This window comes from Theobroma cacao, chromosome 2 (assembly GCF_053813885.1).
Source record: "Theobroma cacao isolate CCN51 chromosome 2, ASM5381388v1, whole genome shotgun sequence".
Taxonomy (NCBI): Eukaryota; Viridiplantae; Streptophyta; class Magnoliopsida; order Malvales; family Malvaceae; genus Theobroma; species Theobroma cacao.
This window is the reverse complement of record NC_142640.1, coordinates 50,419,005-50,441,406: the sequence shown is the minus strand read 5'-3', so window position 1 is coordinate 50,441,406 and position 22,402 is coordinate 50,419,005. Positions and strand designations below refer to the sequence as shown.

The 22,402-nt window shown below is 36.4% G+C and overlaps 4 protein-coding genes and 1 pseudogene across 4 annotated transcripts; 2 read left to right on the top strand and 3 right to left on the bottom strand.

The window, feature by feature from the left end:
* Window positions 1-1,192: 1,192 nt before the first annotated feature.
* LTA2 (2-oxoacid dehydrogenases acyltransferase family protein) lies at window positions 1,193-4,798 on the top strand. Its single transcript, XM_018115394.2, has 6 exons — window positions 1,193-2,276; window positions 2,380-2,571; window positions 2,712-2,799; window positions 2,903-2,973; window positions 3,059-3,142; window positions 4,425-4,798. The coding sequence occupies exons 1-6, from the start codon at window positions 1,362-1,364 to the stop codon at window positions 4,527-4,529; spliced, it is 1,455 nt and encodes a 484-aa protein (XP_017970883.1). The 5' UTR covers window positions 1,193-1,361; the 3' UTR covers window positions 4,530-4,798.
* A 338-nt stretch (window positions 4,799-5,136) lies between these two features.
* Window positions 5,137-8,215, bottom strand: LOC18610504 (Glycolipid transfer protein (GLTP) family protein). Its single transcript, XM_007046196.3, has 4 exons — window positions 7,437-8,215; window positions 6,896-7,068; window positions 6,288-6,433; window positions 5,137-5,656 (listed from the first exon to the last, which is right to left on the bottom strand). Exons 1-4 carry the CDS (start codon window positions 7,671-7,673, stop codon window positions 5,550-5,552), a joined length of 663 nt encoding a protein of 220 aa, XP_007046258.3. The 5' UTR covers window positions 7,674-8,215; the 3' UTR covers window positions 5,137-5,549.
* A 127-nt stretch (window positions 8,216-8,342) lies between these two features.
* Window positions 8,343-11,717, bottom strand: LOC18610502 (protein NRT1/ PTR FAMILY 3.1). The gene is made up of 4 exons (XM_018115393.2): window positions 11,565-11,717; window positions 11,202-11,419; window positions 10,468-11,027; window positions 8,343-9,404 (listed from the first exon to the last, which is right to left on the bottom strand). Exons 1-4 carry the CDS (start codon window positions 11,647-11,649, stop codon window positions 8,513-8,515), a joined length of 1,755 nt encoding a protein of 584 aa, XP_017970882.2. The 5' UTR covers window positions 11,650-11,717; the 3' UTR covers window positions 8,343-8,512.
* A 5,364-nt stretch (window positions 11,718-17,081) lies between these two features.
* LOC18610501 (F-box protein At5g49610-like) lies at window positions 17,082-18,345 on the top strand (annotated as a pseudogene).
* A 788-nt stretch (window positions 18,346-19,133) lies between these two features.
* Window positions 19,134-21,806, bottom strand: LOC18610500 (protein NRT1/ PTR FAMILY 3.1-like). Its single transcript, XM_007046189.3, has 5 exons — window positions 21,624-21,806; window positions 21,309-21,531; window positions 21,016-21,233; window positions 20,239-20,798; window positions 19,134-20,137 (listed from the first exon to the last, which is right to left on the bottom strand). The coding sequence occupies exons 2-5, from the start codon at window positions 21,415-21,417 to the stop codon at window positions 19,270-19,272; spliced, it is 1,755 nt and encodes a 584-aa protein (XP_007046251.3). The 5' UTR covers window positions 21,418-21,531; window positions 21,624-21,806; the 3' UTR covers window positions 19,134-19,269.
* Between the last annotated feature and the right edge of the window lie 596 nt (window positions 21,807-22,402).

Genomic DNA, 22,402 nt, shown 5'->3' with positions numbered 1-22,402 from the left:
TCAAGTCAAATCGGATCCACTTGTTTTACGGCCCAAGGCATCGATCTACAGATAAAAAATTGGGGTTAAACAACAGAAGTTCAAAGCCCAAGGCTCAAATGGCTGCCCCTGCAATTAAGATCGGTAAGAAAAAGTGGGTTAGGTTTTGCTTGGTTTGGACTGAAAGTGGTTAGCCTAACTACCTATCTCCTCTTCCTTTTTTTTAAAAATATTTAATACATCATAAATACATAAATTTTATATATTATCCGTAAATCAAATAATATTACCTCATAAATACATAAATCATTGATAACATATAACTCTTAATCATGCAAGTCTTTTGAATTAAAAATATAAACCCATAATAAGTAATATCAAAACCACTTAAATCTTCATTAATGTTGATATTCTATAAGAGATATTAGAACTAAAATAAACTCGGACCAAATTAAATCTCATTATTTATGAGTTCCTTTTTTCAAAACGCGTCTTTTTTATTAAAAATGTGATCCAACTTTGACACTTTCCCACCTAAATTAGAAGCATCAATGAGTAATTAGCCAAAGTCCATGGCTCTTTTCAATCCTTTAAGAAAATTATCTTATTATACAATATTTATAGGATAAAAGAATATTTTGCAAAAACCTAGATTCCTTCATTGTCCTTCGTATAATCATCTTAAAATATGCTATGAACCATTGACTTGAAAATCTCAAACAATGCTAATTAGAGATTCAAAAGATGTATTTTTTTGCACTAACCTTCATAACATAGAAAGAGCCCAAGTTTTATAACATAAAGATTCACTCCACTTATCCAACGATTTATTAATTAATGATATTAACTCAACTATAATCAACTCTCAAATAATAATTTGTATTCTCAAACTCAACATCGTGTATTCGTATTTCTTTTATATATTTTTAAATAGAAGAAATTATACATCAATTATTATATCAAATGTTCTTATACTTAAATTCTTTCATCCCAAATCAAAAGATATCTATATATATATATATATAGAATTCTAATTTTCAAAGGTAATAGCAAATTTCAAATTAAGCCTTAAAAAACATAAATAATTTAGATCCAAAATTCCAAATATATTGGAAAAAGAAGGGGTCCAATTGAAAAGAAGAAAAAAGTTGCTAGCCCATAGTGTGAAATTAAAAAAACCAAAATCTAGTTAACGAACTCTAGTAAGGGGCGATGGAAACACAGTTGGGTAGTTCATAGCTTCCAACCAACTTCTCCTCGTCTTCTCCGCCGCTCTCTCCCTTCTCACTGTTATTTTCCCTCCATTCATTTCCCTCATCAATCATTTCCTTCCTCTCTGTTTATCTCCGAATCATCTCCAGAGGCAAAGAAACGAGAAAACAATGGCTTCTCCTTTCCTCTCCAACACCACCATCTCTTTCTCTTCTTCCCTCTCTTCCTCCCATCTTCCTCGTCTTCTCCCATCCATTTCTTTCTCCCCGATTCGTTTCAAATCAAACCCAAGACGAATCCTGATCGTCCGATCCAAGATCAGGGAGATTTTCATGCCCGCACTCAGTTCCACCATGACTGAGGGCAAGATCGTCTCCTGGGTTAAATCCGAAGGCGATAAGCTCTCCAAGGGAGAAAGCGTCGTCGTTGTCGAATCCGACAAGGCCGACATGGATGTCGAGACTTTCTATGACGGCATTCTCGCTGCCATCGTTGTTGGGGAAGGCGAAACTGCCCCTGTTGGCGCCGCCATTGGTATCCTTGCTGAGACTGAAGATGAAATTGCCGAGGCTAAAGCCAAAGCTGCCTCGAAATCAGGTGCTTCAACCCCATCTGCTCCTCCTCCTTCTCCAGCTCCGGCTGCTACTTCAACTCTAGCTCCCCCGAAGCCAGCGCCGGCTCCCGCGCCTGCGCCAGTTGCGGAGGGACCGAGGAAGACCGTTGCGACACCTCACGCAAAGAAGTTAGCGAAGCAGCACAAGGTGGATATTGAATCCGTGGTGGGAACAGGGCCGTATGGTAGGATTACCCCTGCGGATATCGAGGCAGCCGCCGGGATCGCGCCTTCGAAGACAAATGTGGGACCTGCAGTGGTCGTTGAAACTACGCCTGCTGCTCCACCGAAAGCTACAGCTGCTGCTGCCGCCCCTTCTAGCCTGCCTCCTCCAGTTCCGGGGTCTACGGTAGTGCCATTTACGACAATGCAGGCTGCCGTTTCGAAGAACATGGTGGAGAGTCTTTCAGTGCCCACATTTCGAGTGGGGTATCCGGTGACTACAGATGCGCTTGATGCCTTGTATGCGAAGGTATATTGAGTTGGATTCTTTGATTTATCGAATTGGATTATTTTTGTTTTGGGATGGCAAATTCGTTTTAATACATTGGTGTGTTTTTTTTTTTTTTTTATAGGTGAAGCCTAAGGGTGTGACAATGACTGCTCTGTTAGCGAAAGCTGCTGCAATGGCACTTGCGCAGCACCCTGTTGTGAATGCAAGTTGCAAAGATGGCAAGAGTTTTACTTACAATAGTAACATCAACATAGCAGTAGCTGTGGCTATCAATGGTGGCTTGATTACCCCTGTTCTTCAAGATGCAGATAAGGTTAGTGATTATATGTTTTGATCTTTAATTATTGGAATCAAGTATATAAATTGCTTGTTTTAAATGATTATATGGTTGGTTTTTCTATTGGTTTCTTATAGATTCTAATATCTTGACTCACTGGAATTGTTTTGGCTCAGTTGGATTTGTATCTATTGTCTCAAAAATGGAAAGAGCTGGTGGAAAAAGCCCGGGCAAAGCAGCTTCAGCCCCAAGAGTATAATTCAGGTTCTTACTGCTTAATGGCTTTACTTCTGGTTGTAGTTTGAGTAGGTAATTGAGATTTGACGTGTAGTTAATATAGAGTAAATCATAATTGACTTGCTTGCAGGGACATTCACTCTGTCCAATCTGGGCATGTTTGGAGTGGACAGGTTTGATGCCATTCTTCCCCCAGGACAGGTGAGTGTTGTGGATGGACTTTCTGCCTCCCCTGATGGGTTTGATTTCTCTACAGTTGCTAATTATTTTTTGGAATGATGATCAGGGAGCTATCATGGCTGTTGGAGCATCAAAGCCAACTGTTGTAGCTGATGCTGATGGATTCTTCAGTGTGAAAAACAAAATGCTGGTGAGTCCAGTTTCTATTTCTGTGCCAAAAACAATCCCTTTTGAATTAAATTATCTTCTGAACTTTAGGAAAACATATAAATTAGGACAACTGATTTCACATCTATTGCGAAAGACATACTATTATTTAGTGTTAATACATTTAAAGTTATTGTGTTGTGGCAGAATTGCATATTTCATTCATAATTTTAGTCCATGCAAATATAACAGTAAAAAAAACTGCAAGGATCTGAGTCTATCTCAGCAAAGTACATTTTAGGTACTAGTACTCTAATTTTGTGGAGTAATCATCTTGCTGTGTTGAAGAGTTCACCTGTTATTACTCTTCATAATTTATACGTTATAGCTTGTTAATTGATATAGAAACTTTTGAGGATGATACTGGATACAAATCACAAGAAAATGAAATCAATGGACTAAAAGGGAATTAGTAGGAGGAAAAGATTCTTACCAACAATGGCTCCCTCCCAAACTAGATAATTTTCATTCCATCTTCTCGCATTTTCTTCATTGGTTTTAGCCCTTTCAAATTTCCAAGTTCACTTTCTTCCTTATGAAAAACAATGGCCAGCTCTAGACGTGCAGCCTTCAACACATTGTTAGTTATGATTGATTGCTATCTTGACCTCATACTTCTTTGCTGTTAAGTTTAATTAACTTGTTAGAAAATTCATTTAGTCTTGAAATCTGCCACTGAAAAAAAAGTAAGGGCCCATTAAATTTTGGAAAATGTGTTCCGCTTTCCTTCTCAACTTTTACCCTAAATATGATCAATAAAATGAGGTAAATAACAAATTGGAAAACAAGGTTTCCAAACTTAGCTAAAAAGTTGACAAACAACTTAAAATACTTGTCCATTTTTCTATCAAATTGGAAAGCAGGAGTTTGCAAATTTAATTGTTTACTTTATTTCATTGATCATATATGGAGGAAATATTACTCCAAAGCTGAATGGGCTCTAATATTTCTTGCTGGCGTTGCATACTTTTATTTTTCCAAATAAATTATCTGTTACATGAGAGTGGTTAGAAGTCTTCTTTGTCACCATAATCATATTACTGTTAAAGGTATGTGCTACAAATGTTATCATGAAGTTTTGAAAGAATATTAATCAGAAATAATTAGTTTAATTGTTACATTAGGTCCTTCCGTATACTAGTGAATATTGTATGCCTTTCATTTTTAATATTTAATATAGAGGAGTCCTTTCTAAACTTTTGTCATAGCTAAATATTTCTAAAGAACAACTTAAACTTGGTTGGAATGTGATTCTTCTGTTTCAGGTGAATGTAACTGCTGATCACCGTATTGTCTATGGTGCTGATTTGGCTGCCTTCCTTCAGACCTTCTCAAAGATTGTTGAGAACCCAGAAAGCCTGACTTTGTAGATGATGCCGAGGTGTTTATGCAATGAAGTCACACTGAGTATTCTAATTTGGCCACTAAGCAGAGATGATTTTCTCTCTATTTAAACAGATTGCCTAGCTAAGGAGCCTGTTTTTTTCTTTTTTGTAGCAGTCCATTGTGTTTGTATTCCATTTTGTTTTCTTTTTAAGGATTTCAGGTGCCATTTCAGATACAGTGGAGTTAGATTTTGAAAGAAAGGAATAACAACTTGGAAGTTTTTGACAGAATGAAATGAAAATTGTTTTGGTAAGAGCCGTGGTTTCAAACTTTATTTTGAAGTGTTACTAGATTTGGCAATGAACATGAGTATTTAGGCCACCATCATAGATTCACAGGTAATGATGGCAATGTGTAAAAACTTAAATTTAACTTTGGAAATATGAAATGTTTGTAGAGCCTAGAGGAATAGAAATGTGAATATTATAGATCTCGATTAACTATTTCAGAACAAGTAAGAAGATATCGTAATGGATTTGATTCGGATTTAGATATCAAATGATCTTCTGTTTCAGAACTAGGAAGAAGAATTTGAACAAAAACAGAAAAATGAAGAACAAGAAGATATGATTCCAAAGAAAAACAAATGAGTATAATGAAACATTGTTGTATAGATTTTCTTGTTTTCGGTCAGCTGTTCATAACCAGTAATATTTGGAGTCAGTTGTTTGTCTACAAATAACCTGAGCTTCTTTCTTACATGAATAATTAAAAAATATTGGTTACAACTTCTGCTCTTGATCTCAAGAATATACTCCAACAATCGCAGCAAAACTGATATTATGTGACTACTTCAATAGAAATAAGCAGAATGAACAATGAAAAAGAAGGGTGGTGTCATAGATTGTTGCAGTAAAATGTTAAGATGCTTCCAGGCAGGTGCAAAGAATTCACCTTTGGCAACAGGCAACTAGCTAGAACAATGAGATGCATGAAGGATTTTGTTGCTGCTTGAATGGAAGATTCTGTGCATTTTTCTCTGACACTCTCTTAGCTGATATAATTCACCAGTCCAAGGTGATGTTCCTAGAAATATAAAGCTTGTCAATGTACTCTATTACAGCGCGTGAAGCTTTGATATACCTTCTCATTTTCTTCTCTGCTGTATGATCTGCAAAAAATGTTGATTAATACATATAAAGAAAAAGGATCATGTCAGCTGAATCTTAGATTTCTCATTTTCTTCTCTGCTATTAGAACATGATATTTTCTGATTGACTTAAAATCTGTCATAGGAAGTGCATCATATCTTGTTGAAGATTAATTCTAAGCCTCTGGGAACATCTGATGTAAATCACAGTTTAAGCTTCCAACCCAGATGTTATTGATGGCTTTGGCCCCTTACCAGTTAGAAGAGGAAAAAGTGAGATAGGGTGTGTGCACCAGCAAAGTTTTCATAGATGCCAATTCAAGGGAAACAAAAGCTTGAGAAAGCATGAGCAGGTTAAACCCTTTTCCCCTTTGTCTGGTTAAATAGTTATATGCTGTCATTATAATTTATCTATAGATATTTGTAGGCAGGTATTAATTAAGTATCCATCTGCTATCTTGCTCTCTCCTGAATCAGACAAATGTGCAGGCATTGATCAAGATTCAAGACAAAATGTTATGAGGAGAGCACAGCTAATCCTTACTCCTGAAATACATTGTTTCTTCAAAGGTGCAGAATTTCGTAAAACATTTATCCATTGGACTATATTAGCCAGCCAAGAACTTCATGCATAAATTTCATTCAAACTCACCTGTCTCATTGAGCTTCAGCAAAAGCTGTTCCCTTGTTGGAAGAGTATACATTCCAGCAGAAACAGCAGTCCTGATAGCCCATGTGTGGTATGGGGCACACACTTGAGCATAAGCTGTTGAAGCTGCTTCCCTTAAAGAGTAATCCCTAGAATTCAGAAAGAAAAACCGAAGCATTAGATGACAGGATTACAAGGAGAATTACTTGCTTGTAACAAAAGAACATGTAGCTCTCCAAGAAGAAGACCTAAACTAATGAGGCAAACAGAAAACAGACTTTTCTTTTCGATTACATTGATTAGGTTATCACCAATGCTACAAACAGTTGCATCGCAGATAGACTATGAAATTGCAATAAAAAAAAAGCAGTCACAGATAGATCATCCATGATGCATGAAAATCAGTCATTGATGTCTAAGAAATGCATGTTCTTATATACTAAACCAGAGCAAGCAACAAGCATTGCAAGACTCAAAAAGTCTAAACTCTCTGCCTCTATTTTCTTTTCCTCAGTTTCAGGTGTTATTCTGTCAGAGAAAGCACCGGGAATCATTTTGCATCTTTGGAATTTAAGTGCATGAAAAAGGGAAAAAAAAATGCAAAAACATACTCAGATGACAGAAATTCCTCAAATAAAGCCCGGATGAGGTCAAGACCCTGTCTAACTCGACGCAGATTACGCGAATGGCTTCCAGGCTTTTTCACTGTGTCATGTGCAACATCTAGATCAAGTACGTTTTCTAGAGTGGCAAATCTCTTCGATGCTTCCACAAGATCATTTACCTGAAAACATTAAATCATTCGTCAGATCAAGGTAATGGGTATTCATAAAGAATGCAAGAGCACAAAGTAGATCAGATTTGGGAGAGCATCAGCTCATGCAAATAACAGAACACCCTGACTTTGATCAAATGGTGGGGTGCAAATCAAACCCAAAATGAACATCGAATTCATTGATACAAATCCCAGGAAACTAGACCTTGACAAAGTGGAAGAAGTTCCTCATTATGTAACATGTAAGGTTTGCATTGATTGGCACCAGTCACAGGTTCAATGGATTCCAAAAGGAGATTTCAAAATGCTATCAATGTTCATAGTCCAACGTACAAGGAATCAAGTTTAAAGAATTAAAAAAAAATAGGGCAATGAACCTTGGCGACGTACTCCATCTCTGCAAACTTGAAAGCAAGGCCGAGGCAGCTGAAAAGAACAGAAACTAAAGAACATGCATCACAGAATTTATCCAACCGAAGCTCTTCATCCTTCATCTGACACTCCAAGAACTCCGACAGCTCCTCAAACGCCTCCACTATAGCCGACAAAGGCGTTTTCGTTGTCATTGCCATCGTCGTTCGAGAATCATCAAAATCATTGTCTGCTTCATCCATGGCTATATATGATTTTTTTTGGTTTTACAATTTCATGTTCTAAGAATTAACCATTCACTCTGGGAATCATCATAGGATCAAGAAAAGGTAGAGAAAGACGTCAAAGGTTAATTTGGACTAGAGCTTTTACGTGTTGGGATTGATTCATATCTCTTCCCGTTGTGGAAAAACATGACAACTTGACAAGTGTATGGGAATATGTTAGAGGTCATACTAGAAACACGGTTAGCCTGAGGAAAGAACTCGGGGCATTGGGTTAGGAAAAAGCTTCACAGACATATGGTCCTCGATTCCATGTTGTTTCCCTTTTCGGTCGTTACTCGTTGCTTTCTTGCCTGTTCGATGAGATGGAAGGAAAATTTTGGGTCACAATTAATTTTGGCCGAAAATGCAAGTAGACTCCCTTAATCAATTATCATCATTATTGTTTAATTGAATCAGTTGGGAACTTGGGATGGACAATTGCCCTTCTGCCATCAATTTTCCATAACTAAGACCAGCCAAATTTGAAAATCAGGACACCCCACTTTTCCTTCTAGTTTAAGACAAAAAAGAAAGACGATATTGATTGTTTAGTATTAAGGAATGTTCTTGTCTCTCTTGCTCTTGCTTAATTTGCTTGGTAAACCAAAATTAATAGAAAGAAAAAAAGAGAAAGAAAAAACAGAGTGGTTTCGAAATTCTTTATGATTCATCTATCAGAAAATGTAATTCTAGCAGTGCGTTTTTTTTTCTATTATTATTTAGTATTTTACATGCTTATGATTCAGATTAAAATCTCCTAAACTTACTCTACAAGATGTATCATTAACTAGCTAGATAGACCCTGGAAATGCAGACTAAACCTTGCTTGCAAGCTCTAATCCATCTTTTTCAGGTTCGCTGTCTTTGCTATGGATTTGAATCGGCTTGTAAGTATAGACCTTGGCGCAACAGATGTAGTAAAGAAGATTAACAACCTGCAATCCGGTGAGCAACCAGTAAAAATACTCCAACTTTCCCTTGTTTAAGTTATTATCCGGAAGCCAATTTGATCCATCAGGTCCAGCACTGAATTTGTGCACTAAAGAAACCAGCAGCGTGCTTACGTAGTTCCCAACTGAAATTGAAGTCCAAAACAGTGCAGTAGCAGTGCTCCTCATGCTTTCAGGTGACTGATCATAAAAGAATTCCAAGTGTCCGATCGACATGAAAGCTTCAGCTATTCCATGGAGGGCGTACTGTGGCACGAGCCAGATAACTGAGATGGGGATGATACCGTGAGCCTTGTCTTGAAGCCCGTGAGCGAAAGCTGCTTGTTTACGCTTTATTTCGATGAAGCCTGCTACAAGAGTGGCTAACACTGATATCACGAATCCGATTCCCATCCGGTGCAAGAAGGTGATACCCCGGTCGAGCCCCGTGAATCTGCGGGCAATGCGGACTAGAACCCGGTCGTAAAGGGCTATGGTGAAGAGCATGAAGACCATGGTGAAGACAGACATGGAACCAGCAGGGATTTCGAAGGATTTTGTCAGGTGCCTGTCCATGGTTTTGGCTTGTTGGAGGGAGAATGTGCTCTGCTGAGCATAAGCTGTGATGAGGAGGATTCCTGCTGCCCATATTGGTCCCATTCGGATCACAGATTTCAGTTCCTCAACTCGATGCACAGTGTTTAGTCTCCATAGATTAGGAGCTTGAGAGGATTTCACATTATCTTCCTCAGTCACAATGGCTGCCTTGTCAAGAAATCTGCAATTCACCCATATACATTACTTAGACCCATATCATTACTTTCAAGCTAAAACCATGTTATTGCAAGCAAATTTAAGCTTTAATAACATACTATATGTTTTTGGTATCAATCAATGTTTGGTCTAATACACATGCAAACAAAAGACAAGTCAACTTTTTCAACTTATTTCAGCATTATCAGAGGGCAGATATTCATAATTTCCATGGCTTTCCTCTCCAGGCCAAGCCTGCCAGGGGCCAGCTAAGGAGCAGATAATCCCACAAATTGCACTCAGTGTCCGCTGGAATTTGCAGGTGTATTAGTTTCTGATAAAGACACTAAAAAAGCTCTTCTGTTTTCTTTGCTAACATGCAATTATGGTAGGGATCAAGTGTGTCTGTGGTGGTGCTGAAAGGATTTGAGGGTTGTGGCCCTAGCTCCCAATTATTGTACAATTCAGAAATAATTGACTCTTTTTTCCCATCCTAACAATTAAAACTGACTCTGACTAATAAAGAAAGTTGGGTAACGATCAAATCCTCGAAGCAGATCTTATCTACTTCCCAGTTTTCCATTTTAGAAAACTGAAAAGAAGATATGAGAAGACCTGATCAATTGCAAAGTGAGAGATTTTATCATTAATTTGCATTTACTGCATCAGTCGTTCATGTTAGACTTGACATGGGAAAAAATTAATGCCCTTTTTTACTTTTAATATTAAAAAATTAATATGAACTATAAAAAAGTAAGAGTTATAAATGGTTAAAAAAAGAGTAAACTACAAATAATTAAAGAATTTTTAATTTTTTTAGTTTTTATTTTATATAATTAATATTAATTTAATAAGATAAGATAGATACTTTATTATTTTGTTTTATGTCTCAAATCATAAGGTACTATTCTCTTTAAACAACATGGTCTGAATCTGATGTTACTATTCTATTTATTATTACGGTCGGTTTCTAGACCGATTCGATTTCATTGATGAGTAGCCTGTTTTTCCTCTTAATTATGACAATGAACTAATGCAAATTTGTCTGTTTGTTGGAGGAGACGAAGGAAGGAAAAGACACAACTCACGTCATTTGTTCTGTGTGAACAAGTTTTCCACCTAAAGAAATTGCTGCGTCAAGCTCTTCATTCCGGTACAGCAACTGTGGATCAGTAACCATGGTCAATTTCCTCTTCTTGAAAGCTGCCACCGAAACCTGTAACAAGCGGGTGAACGGACTCCCTGCCGGATCCATGTGCCGGTAAAGTGGGTAACCGGCGATGAAAGTGATGATCGAAAGGAACATGGCAATGGTGGGGATTCCGAGGCCCCATCCCCACCCGAAGTTGTCCTGAATGTAGACAAGAACTGTCACAGCCACCAGTATTGATGCCCCCATGACGAAGTAGTACCAATTGAAGTATTTCCATGTCTTGGTTGATTGCTTTGGGTCGGTTTCATCGAACTGGTCTGCCCCAAATGCAACCACACAAGGTCTGATCCCTCCTGACCCCAAGGCTCCTAGTAGGAGAGATCCATACAGGATTGCCAACTGTCCTGCCGTAGCTTGCTGGCACACTTCCTCACCTTTACATGGTGGCGGCCTGAATTGTGGAAGTATAGCTGATAGAGTTAAAGATGTCATCCCCTGATTCAAGAGCAAAGCTTTTGTTAATAATTACGACTTCAGAAACCCAAAAAGGAAAGGGAAGGGAAGGCTAGCTTGATGTTGACATAAAGCAACACAGAATCTTTGATCCTTCCTCTAGCGAGAATTCTCGACTACAAGCCAAAGGTTAAGTATCTCTTTCATGGATCTTACCATTTGATATATGATGGAAGCGACTGTTATAGTCCAGAAACGTCCGGCGTATGAATCGGCTATGAAGGCACCAAGCAGCGGTGTCAAGCTAGCAGTTCCACCGAAGTTCGTCACAGTGTTGGCAGCTTTGGTTAATGGCATATGAATCTGAGTCGTTAGGTAGCTAATCATATTAGTATTGAATCCTACCACAGCCAATTTCTCACAGACCTCATTTGCTGCATCCATAAACAAAACCAGCAATAAATTAAGCCAAAGTCGAAAATACAATAAGAAATTTCATAATTCATTATACACACGTAATTACGCATAAACGCATGCACGTACACACATGCATATACACATAAAATTAACAAAACTTACAAAAAATGAAAGGCATGGTGATCATTCCTCCCTTCTGCCTTTTAACATTGGTTTCTTTTTTATTACTCTCCTCCATTTTCTCCATTTTTGTGCTCTAGACCTTGCTAGTGTGCCTGGAATGAAATGGTGTACATGGAAGCCTATTTATAAGGGCTAATTGAAGTGGGTTTTTTACCTCTTGTAAACAGAGAATTCACTGCAAAATATCCATGGCCACAGATTGAGCAGTGTCAAGAGTTGGATGGATGACAGCGAACTTTCACAAATATTAAATATAAAAGTGACATATGGACAGGCAAGGGACAAAGAAATTTTGTTATTTTAATCATTTTTGTTGGTTTGTATATATATATTATCCTCCATTGCTACATGGGGGGAATGGACTTGACCCAACCTCTCTGAATAATTGTATGAGAAAGACTGTTCAAAAGCCATAAAGAGATAAGATATCAGACAATTTAATTTCGTCATCTTTTGTATGGTGGGTTACGGGGGTGCCAACACTTCTTGAAGCATTGAAAAATAAAAATAAAAATAAAAATGTGAAGAATGAGGAAAACAATAGATGAATGGGTAAAATTTTTCACTTTAACTTGACTTGAGGATATTAAATTCAATTCCCACATAGCAATAATTCTTGTACAATTTACTGTTAATTTTCTTCTATAAAAAAAAATTACAGATTCAGAATAATCAATTTCGTCGAAAAAAATCATTTATTTTTTATTTTTTGTTGAGAGGGAATAGTGGACTGAATATTCTATGCAGGATACATTACTTGGCTAACTAGCTACGCCTACATGCCCTACTCTTTTCCCCCTTGGTATGTCAACTTCTCCATGGCATCCATGTTGTTTGTGTTTTGGCCATAAATCACCACAAAAATCATTGCACTCTTCTATTTTGATTCAAACTTTAAATGAAAAAAAAAATGAAAAGTTGTGTAAGAACAATTGTTTAAAATATTGGACCATCAGTGACGAAAAAATTACTTTACTCCTAATTCGATTTGAGCCAAATAAAAGCTCAATATATTTAAAATATGTACAAATTTTAAAAAATTTGATGACTAAATCCTGCTTTATCCCTTGTTTAAATTAATAAAATATTTTTTTATCTAATGCATAAAAATTATCTAATGAGAAAACATTTTCCTATATAGTATATATATATATAATACCTTAACAATTCCTTGATTTACAAACACTCATTATCATTGGCCTAACCACATTTTTAGGTCCAAAAGGGGAAACAATTTGGTATGATCAATGCAAACATTTTTACAAATAAGTAATCTAACAAAAAATGCTTGCAATTCTTGATTTTACATTTAAAAGAAAATATTATTATTGTATATACCAATACTTATGTATAAGATATTTCTGTAAGAAATTTTATTTTTTATTTTTTGAATTTAAGAGAAGGGGATTCAAATCCGTAGAGAAATTATGTATCAGCCAATAAACCAAAAACTCGAATGCTTTTAAAAAATTTCAATTGAGTATATAGTACATAAAAATGGCTTGCAGTGGGGGGTTATTGCTTTGTTTGGTAAGTATCACGAAGGCTGAACATTTGGTGATTAGCATAAAGCTAAAGAATTGCTTCAGCATTATTCATAGAAAATGATGGAAAAACCTACTAATTAAGACGTTGAAGGGTTCGATAATCTTCTAGATGACTCCTTTATTAACCTTTTTTCACAGCAATTAACAAAGGAAAACTCTCATGGACTTGACGTGTGAGATGATGCAAGCACAATCCAGGAGAGGATGCTTGTCGATCAGAACGAAATTGTAAGAAAAAAAAATCTCTTACCAAAACAGAGAAATACCAATAGGACTTCGTTTTTGTTCTTTGATGGAAGTAGCATGAATGGTATGGTTTGTCTCTACCACATGTTGCAACTTTGCTTAGTCTCCCGTGATTGGAATCAGGTCAAAATCAAATCAATTGTTTCATCATTATTTTCTTTTCTTTTTTTTTTTTGTTTTAAACGTTGCTAATAATTTGTCTGCTCCTTGATTAATCTGGGTAACTCACCAAGTAGGGTGGCTTATGGCCAAGAAGTCTAAAGATGGACCCTTCTTGAAATACTTAGCCGACCAAGTGGACCTTAAAAGTTTTGGTTTTTTTATAGATAAGACCAACCCCATTGCCTGAACCAATTTGATCTGTTTCAGTTTATGGAGTTCTAGAAAGGGATGTTAATTTCTGAGTTTGGGTATGCTGCACCTGCTATCTTTTTGCATAAACATGGCAGGGAAAATGGAAACGAAAAAGAGCACGTAACCATATGAGAAAGGGGGGGCCGGTGACAGCATATGTGTGTGTCCTTTGGAAAGGGCACGTAGTCCTTAGGGTCTCTTTCAGCGTGCGTTGTGCTTATTGATTTAGTGAAAAAAGAAATGAACCCAGATCTGGCGGTAGGTCGTTGAGTCATTTCAAAAGAGCAAATTCGATCTTTCTTCCATGATTTTGTTGGCTGGAACTGTGGAGGAATCTTTGATCACCACTCTGAATTTCGATTTTCCATGCCGAAAGGTAGATTTTCTGCATTACATGTAAGGTCTTGGATCATCGCAACACCTTACGAACCAGACCGATAGAACAAAAATGAATCAGCATTCCAACAAATGGAATTATTTCATCATCACTTAAAACACCCCCGGCACTAAACAGTATAAAAAACAGTTAATGCGTATTCTACACCGGATCAACCAGAGTAGGGCTAAGGAGAATAGCCATCGAAGCGTAGCAATCACCTAGCTTATAAATGAACATGGAACTAGCAAAGAAAACGTTGCGCCAATGCCTAATTGCTATACTGGAAAAAAAAAAACCAAGTCAAGAAAGTCTCAATCCATGGGGAAAAATGGAGCTGGTTTGGAAGATTAGTTGTGACCTTCCCTGGGATGATCACTTTATAAAATTTTATTATGCTTTTTCGGGTTCAAATGCTGAATTAATTTAATGGAAAATGCTTTAATTAATTTGGAAAATTGTTCAAAACTGCCTTTATGACACTCCCGTTAAGGCTTTTTCAGAAAGAGACCACACGAAACTTAATTGGCACCCACATGATAGATGACAAGGTTGTACTAATTAATGGCAATGGTTTTCTTTTTTCTCTCTTCTTTTGTTTTTCGTTTTTGTTATTTATTCTTTTAATTAAGGATTTTTTGTTTCTTCACTATGGAGGCCATATGAATTATCTAGATGAAAATTTCCATTTAGGAATATTTTGATGAAATTTTAGTCAAGAGAGACGTTTCTAATGATATGTACCTCAATCACATAGTTAAGCTATATAAGACAAGTAATTAAATTATTATAAACTCATTTAGATGAATTTTATGAAATTTTTCATGGAGAATTAGTAACTTAAATGAGGAAAAAATGTCGATTGTTGAAAAGCCACGGGGGAGTCATTGCTTCATTAGCTTCCTCTTATATTGTATATATGTTAATTCAAGCGTATCACAAATCCTTAAGGGAGATTTGCTTCCTAAGGAATCATGCATTGAAGGTGTTATGTTATAGAAAGAATTTTGTAATTAATGTATTGTTTTCTCTTCATATTTGATAAAAAAACAAAGCATTAAATAGAAAAAAGAAATCCTTACGTCTAAAAGACATATTGTATTAGAATTTATTGAATTTATAATCGACATAATATATATGTAATGATTTGGGTTCAAGTATACGTCTTAATCTTCACACATTCATATTCAATCTAGGATGGGATACGTATACGTCTTAATCTTCTATTCACACATTCATATCCAATTTAAGATTAGATACGTATATATAGGTGACGCAACGAATTAGCATAAAAATAAAAATTTGCACTCGACAGAGCCTTTAAGATTGATAAATAAGTTTCTAACATAGAAACTTACATTCAAAATTTGAGAGAAAATATATTATCATTCAATAATTCATAAAAGATAAGTTTAAATTGTCTAAGCCTAAGTGTGTTATTTATAATAGTTTAATCCTATTTAACCTAAATTTGGAGTGTAAGTAAAGTAAGTTAAAATAAGAAAGTATTCTACCATAAACCTATATTTACTTGTTGTCCAAGTAAAATAAAATAAAATAAAATCTATTGTATCTACTATTCTTATGTAAGACTCTTAATTAAACAAGACAAATACTAAAATTATGAATATGCCCATTTATGATTTTTAAATTTTTATCTTGACTTCTAACGTTCAGTTTGCTTTAAAAAATTGTTTGCTGCACGTTCTCCATCATAATCTTCTTATTCATATTCAATCTAAGATGAGATTTGTTGATGCGGAATGATGTGTGCCATAATATAAAGAGGACATTACACAATAATTCTCTTGCTTTGGACTATATTGCACAAAAATGCCGAGATTGGTTTTAGATCACGTTGAGACGAGACGCAAAAAGAACAGATAACGGCAGGTTTCTTATGCACATGCATTTGAAAAAATAATCAAAAGGGTATTGTTTTTGAGGCTGAAAAGAAAGGGGGGAGGCATTTCTGTTCAACTCACATGAACAGCAGGGTGAAGTTTTGGTCCCTAGTGTTAGCAAATGCCAAAATTGTGGTCCTCAACTTCATGCTAAAAGTTGCTTGCACTATGATTTTGGCTAAGCCACAGTTCTGATACTGGAAAAGTTATAAAGAAAGTGGGATGCTTTGACAGACACAAGAGAACACACATCACGATAACTAAGGTTGATATATGCCCAAATGTCGGCAAATTGCAACCTTTTTTTGTTTTTTGTTTTAGATTATTACAATTTGAAGTAATCATTTTCGAGACAATGATTTAAGAATTTTAAGATAATATTGGTTTTTTTATTTCTGATGATCTGAGGTTGTCTTCTTCTGTCACAATAGCTGCCATGTCAACAAAATCTGCACTCTGGTACAAATTAGTATATGATGAAACACCCCATGCATCTTTGGATATTGAGGCATCAAGTTCTTCATTCCAACACAACAAGTTTGAACCAGAACCCAGGAGAGCCTCTTTCTTCCTGAATCAGATTTCGATAAAGTGAGTAACCAATAAAAAACAGGATTACGGATGCTGTTTGGTGCAATGCCTGCCTGTTCTTTGTCCTGGTGTGTTTCATTTGCTTTTGTTCCTCGGTTGCTGTAATTTGTCTGTAGCTTGACTGGTTTTCACTAGTCTCTCCCTTACATAGTACCTGTTCAAAAACTTAATAGAATTGTTGGCTGTATATATCAAGATTGGTGCTGTCTTCCAATAACCTGTCCTCATGCTCGATGTTAAGATAAATATTGATAATTTTTCTACCCGTTAAGATAAATATACAAATTATTTAATTAGAGTTATTATATAATACTATTACGTAATTAGATTATAATATTTTATTAGAGTTATATTATAATATTGTTAATTAATTAGAATTAAATTATGAATAAAATTATTATTAATCTATATATAATTTACAGTTTTATATTGTTGAGGTTAGGTTGCAGCTTGTGGGGTGAGGAAAGCTCGAGTTAAAATGGATAAAAGAAAGAAGCTGACTAACTATGGGAACAAAAATAACATTTACATGGATCTAAAAGACATAATAGGGGAGATTGCTCGTCGTTACCTTCCTGCTAAATCGCTTTTTCAGTGCACTGGAGTTTGTCGGGGATGGAAGCATCAAATATCAACACCTTTCTTTGCTCACAATCAATCAATTTATTTGCATTCTACCTCTGGCTTCTTTTATCAAACACAAGCAGGCGAGCCATCGTTCATGTCTCTTGATCCCATGGCTTATGGTGTTCCAGACCCATCTTTAACGTTTCTGCCTGAACCTGTAGATATTCGGACCTCCTGCAATGGGCTATTGTGTTGCCAGGGACCTGCTGGGTACCAGGCTTACTATATCTGCAACGCTGTTACCAAGCAATGGTAGAAACTTCCAAATTAAACCAGATGCTCATCATGGGCCAGACCCTGCTTTAGTGCTCCTATTTGAACCGTCATTGCTGATTATAAGCTGGTTTGTGCCGTTCCATCTGAACTTGGTGGATATGAGTTTGACATATATTCCTCTGAAAAAGGATCACGGAGAACTTCTGGTGAGATTTACTTTGGTGATAGGAAGCTCCTGCCGAAGTCGGGTGTTCATGTGAATGGCACTGTTTATTGGCTGTCGAGTCAAGGAGTTATTGCATTTGATCTCACATCAGAGAGGTCTCAGATCCTCTCTTTTGCATCTCGGGGCATAATGAATGGGGCCTTAGACATGATGAATGGACAGCTTTGTGTAGCTTATGTACTTGGTCGGAGCTTATACGTGAGTGTGCTGTCTAATTCTTACTCGAATACCATGCGATTGCGCAGCGATGCCAGGACCTGGGTAAAAATCCGATCTGACATCAATCTGGATACTTCCTATCAATTTTCCAGCAGTTATGGTCATGGTCTTGGAAGTGTGGTGTTTGTAAGCGGTGACACGCATGGTGTTGCTTCGGAATGGGAACACATTATATTCTTACGACATGAAGAAAAAGGGCTCTTATTCTTTGGGTGAAATTAACATTGATAGCAAAGCAAGTATTGTTGGTTATGTCAATAGCCTTGTTGAGCTCTAATTGGTCTCTTTTCTCTTTCCAATGCTATACTGTATGTCTGGCTTTAAGAAGAACACCAAACAATCTCTGATTCTTTAAGATATATGTAAATTTAGTGCAACTTTTTGGTATATGTTTCTGTGTCTTCTTTCTTTTCTTTTCTTTTCTTTTCTTTTTGGGTCATTGTCCTATACTCCCAATGAGCTGTAATTTTTGTTCCGACTATTAAAGATAATAGTATTGTATATTAACTCTAGTTAAATAATTTGTATATTTATTTTAATACTAGAGATTGAACAAAAAGATAAACAGAAATCACATGCAGAAAGACAGAGACGATATAAATATAAATATAAATATATAAGATAAATATAGAGACAACGCATCTCATCGAATATAAATTTTTTTAACAATTTGATAATTAAGAAAACGAAAGGGAATTTAATTTATTTCTTTTTTATTTTTACTAACATAATTGTTGGTTGTTACTTGTATGAATATTTAATCTATTAATGCATTGTTTTCGTCAATAATGACAAAAGTATGAAATATTAATGTTTGTCATAAAACTTATGCATTCCTATAAATGATCAACGATTATCAATCATTAAATACAAATAGTAGAGAAAATACTTAATTAAATACAAATGGTGTATAGAGATTAGACTTGTTTGTATATAGTCAGTCAAGGGTCAATATTCAATATGGTTTGGTAGCTTAAAATTATGAGGGTTTGAAAGTCATGGTAATCAATAAACATAGTCAATCACTTGTTCAATTATAAAGTATATTAAACAAAAAATACAGGTTGGTCTCATTTTTTATGGTATCATTACATTAAACTACATGTCAATGGAGTTTGAGATTATGCATGAGCTTGACTTAATTTTACAATTATATGTATCAGATCCAAGTACAATTTGGGCTTAAGCATTAGAACAATTTATTGGTTTGAGTCAAGCACAAAGTTCAGAACTAGAGACAAATTATATACGAGGAAACAAGGTCATCATATATAGGTAGCAATACGTTCTAGCCAGGCGTACATTAACCATGTTATTTTTTTGTGTACAAAGCTATGCTTGGTGTTCCTAATCATGGTGATTAAGCAAATGCATGAAGCTAAACCTGGCTAGCGAGCTCAACCCCTTCACCGCAATCTTCTGTTTTCTTACTCTGAAGGGGCTTGAAAGTATAAAATTTTGCACACATTAAGTAGTATACAATATTTAGAACTTGCAAAACTGTGAGCAACCAGTAAAAATACTCCAACTTTCCCTTATTCAAGTTCTTATTAGGAAGCCAGTCGGTGAACTTGTGCACTAGGGTAACCAGGAGTGTGCTTGTGTAGTCCCCAGCCGAGATCGATGTCCAGAACAAAGCTGAAGCTGTGCTCCTCATGCTCTCCGGGGCTTGGTTATAGAAAAATTCCAGGTGACCAATCATCATGAAAGCCTCGGCAATACCATGGAGGCTATGTTGTGGCACAAGCCAGAAAACTGAGATGGGAATTGTGGATTTTGGGCTGTTAATAAGACCATTCACTGAGGCTGCATGTTTCCTCTTCACTTCAATGAATCCAGCGACTAGAGTTGCTAGAATTGAAATGAAAAAGCCTATAGCCATCCGGTGCAGGAAGTTTATGCCTCGGTCGAGCCCTGTTAACCTGCGGGCAACAGGGACCAGCAGGCGGTCGTATAAGACTATTGTGATGAGCATGGAGAACATGGCGAAGAAGGACATGGAGGCGGAAGGGATTTCAAAGGACTTCGTGAGGTGTCTGTCCATTGAGTTGGCTTGCTGAAGTGAAAACGTGCTTTGTTGAGCAGAGGATGTTGCAAAGAGAATACCAGCTGCCCAAATTGGGAACATTCTTAATATAGATTTCAACTCTTCAACTCTATGAACGGTGTTCAGTCTCCAAAAATTCGGTTTTTCTGACGATTTGAGGGTATCAGCTTCAGTCACGATTGCAGCCTTGTCCAAAAATCTGCAGTACAAGATGAGTTAGAGACAGCTTAACTTTCATCATTATGAAATTAGGCTGGTTAACAACTTGACAACTATTCATTTTTGAAGTGTGCAACTTACTTGAATTGTTTTGTATGAAGAAGCAGACCATCGGTGGAAATTGAGGCATCAAGCTCCTCGTTCACATACAAAAATTTAGGATCAGAAATCAAGGGAATCTTTCTCTTCTTAAATGCGGAAACAAAGACTTGTAACACACGAGTGTACGGAGATCCGGCAGGATCCAGATTTCGGTAAAGAGGGTAACCAATCAGAAAAACGATTATTGACGAGGCCATGGCAACGGTAGGAATCCCGAGGCCCCAGCTCCATCCAACATTGTCTTGAACATAGACAAGCACAGTTGATGCCAATAGTATTGAGGCTCCCAATACAAAGTAGTACCAATTGAAGAACACCCATGTCTTCTTAGGATGCCTAGGGTCCTCCTCAACAAATTGGTCCGCCCCAAACGCCGCCACGCATGGCCGGATCCCGCCTGATCCTATTGCTGCAAGTAGAAGAGACAGGTAGAGAACAGCCAGTTGTCTGCCATTGGCTTCTTGGCAAACTTGGTCACCTTCACATGGTGGTGGCCTTAGCTGTGGCAGCGCTGCTGAGAGTGTTAGGCTTATCATTCCCTGGTCAGATGGAAAAAAATTTTAACACTCGGTTTTGTTAAACTGATTGAACCAAATTTTAGTAGCCTATCTTGGAAAGTTCAACTGAGTTTTGGCTAAGATTCGAAGCTTCTTCCCAACTATAAAAACAATGGAATCGCTCTCACAAAATGAAAGTAACATGCATTCCAGGGAAATCTCTAAAAACAATAAATGGGAAAATGAATCTATCTCTTACTAGCAGGTATATAGCTGTTGCAAGAGTGATAGTCCAGAATTTCCCAGCATATGAATCAGCAATGAAAGCCCCAAGCAATGGCGTTAAGCTGGAGGTACCATTGAAGTTAGTGACTGTGTTGGCTGCTTTTGTCAGTGGCATATGAAGCTGCTCTGTCAGGTAGTTAACCATGTTTTTAATGAATCCCACCATTGCGAATTTCTCGCATATTTCATTCACTGCATCAAGTAATGTCAGCTTAAAAAAATAACAATCTTAGATTTCAACCGCTATCAACTATAAATGAAGCTTACCTAAGATGAAGGGCATTGTCTTAATCCCACCCTTATTCTCATCGACAGGTCTGTCACTCTGCTGATCAGCCACATTTTCAGAACCTCCAAAGCTATCTTTCTTCTCCATAATTCCACTCTCTCCCTTCTTTCTCCACTGTGTCAAATCTCGAGCTCTATTTTCAGTACTTTCCACTCAACTCTTGGATCATCAATGGGAATGGGGATGCCATAAATGCAATTTCTGGCGGGAAAACATAGTCAAAAAGGAAGAAACAATCAGGTAGACTTAAACCTGTAAAGGACAGAAACAAATGAACTTTTCTTCTACCTTACCTGCTTTTTCTGTTCCTATAATCAAAGCTTATATATGTACATATCTTTCCTCTCTCTTTTTTTTCTTTTGATTGTTTTCGGGTGGTTTTCACATTGAATTATTGAGGGGTAGATATAGGAAGTGAAGATTGGTAAGGTGAGGAATCGGTTCACGAAATAGGGAATTGGACTTTCCTTAATCATTGCTGGAAGACAGACAGTACTGTTACAATTTGAGTGGCCTTAAAAATATCGTAAAAACAAGAAAAGATTGGGAATATTTGGGGATTGAGACAAGTTCAACCATCCAATCCTTACACGTTGCACTCTGACGGCACTTCCTCATTGGTAGGCCTCATTGATAATGGCTAACAAGATAATTTTCTTTTTTTGGTACAGCGGTAGCAAAAATATAATTATTCAATAATTAATTAAATTTTTTTTTAAAATGCTAGAATTGAGTTGTTTAAGTACTTAGTATTTTAATTAAAGACTCGAAACCTTAATTAGATTTTAAAACATTAAAACATGAAACCAAACTTTTTAAAATAACTTAAACATAAACTTATTCGAAAAAACCCTAATCTTATCAATAACATTTGAGGTTAAACCATCCATTTCACAGCATGATTTCATATATGCAGCACCCGCAACACATGTTGAGAACAAAAGAGTTAAAGTTTTTTTCTTTTATTATTAACAAATTAAACAATAATTTTGTATATATAACATTGCTTGACCAGGCTATATAGGGTTATCCTTTTTCTTTTTTTTATTCCCTTAAGAAATCTTGTGGAAGC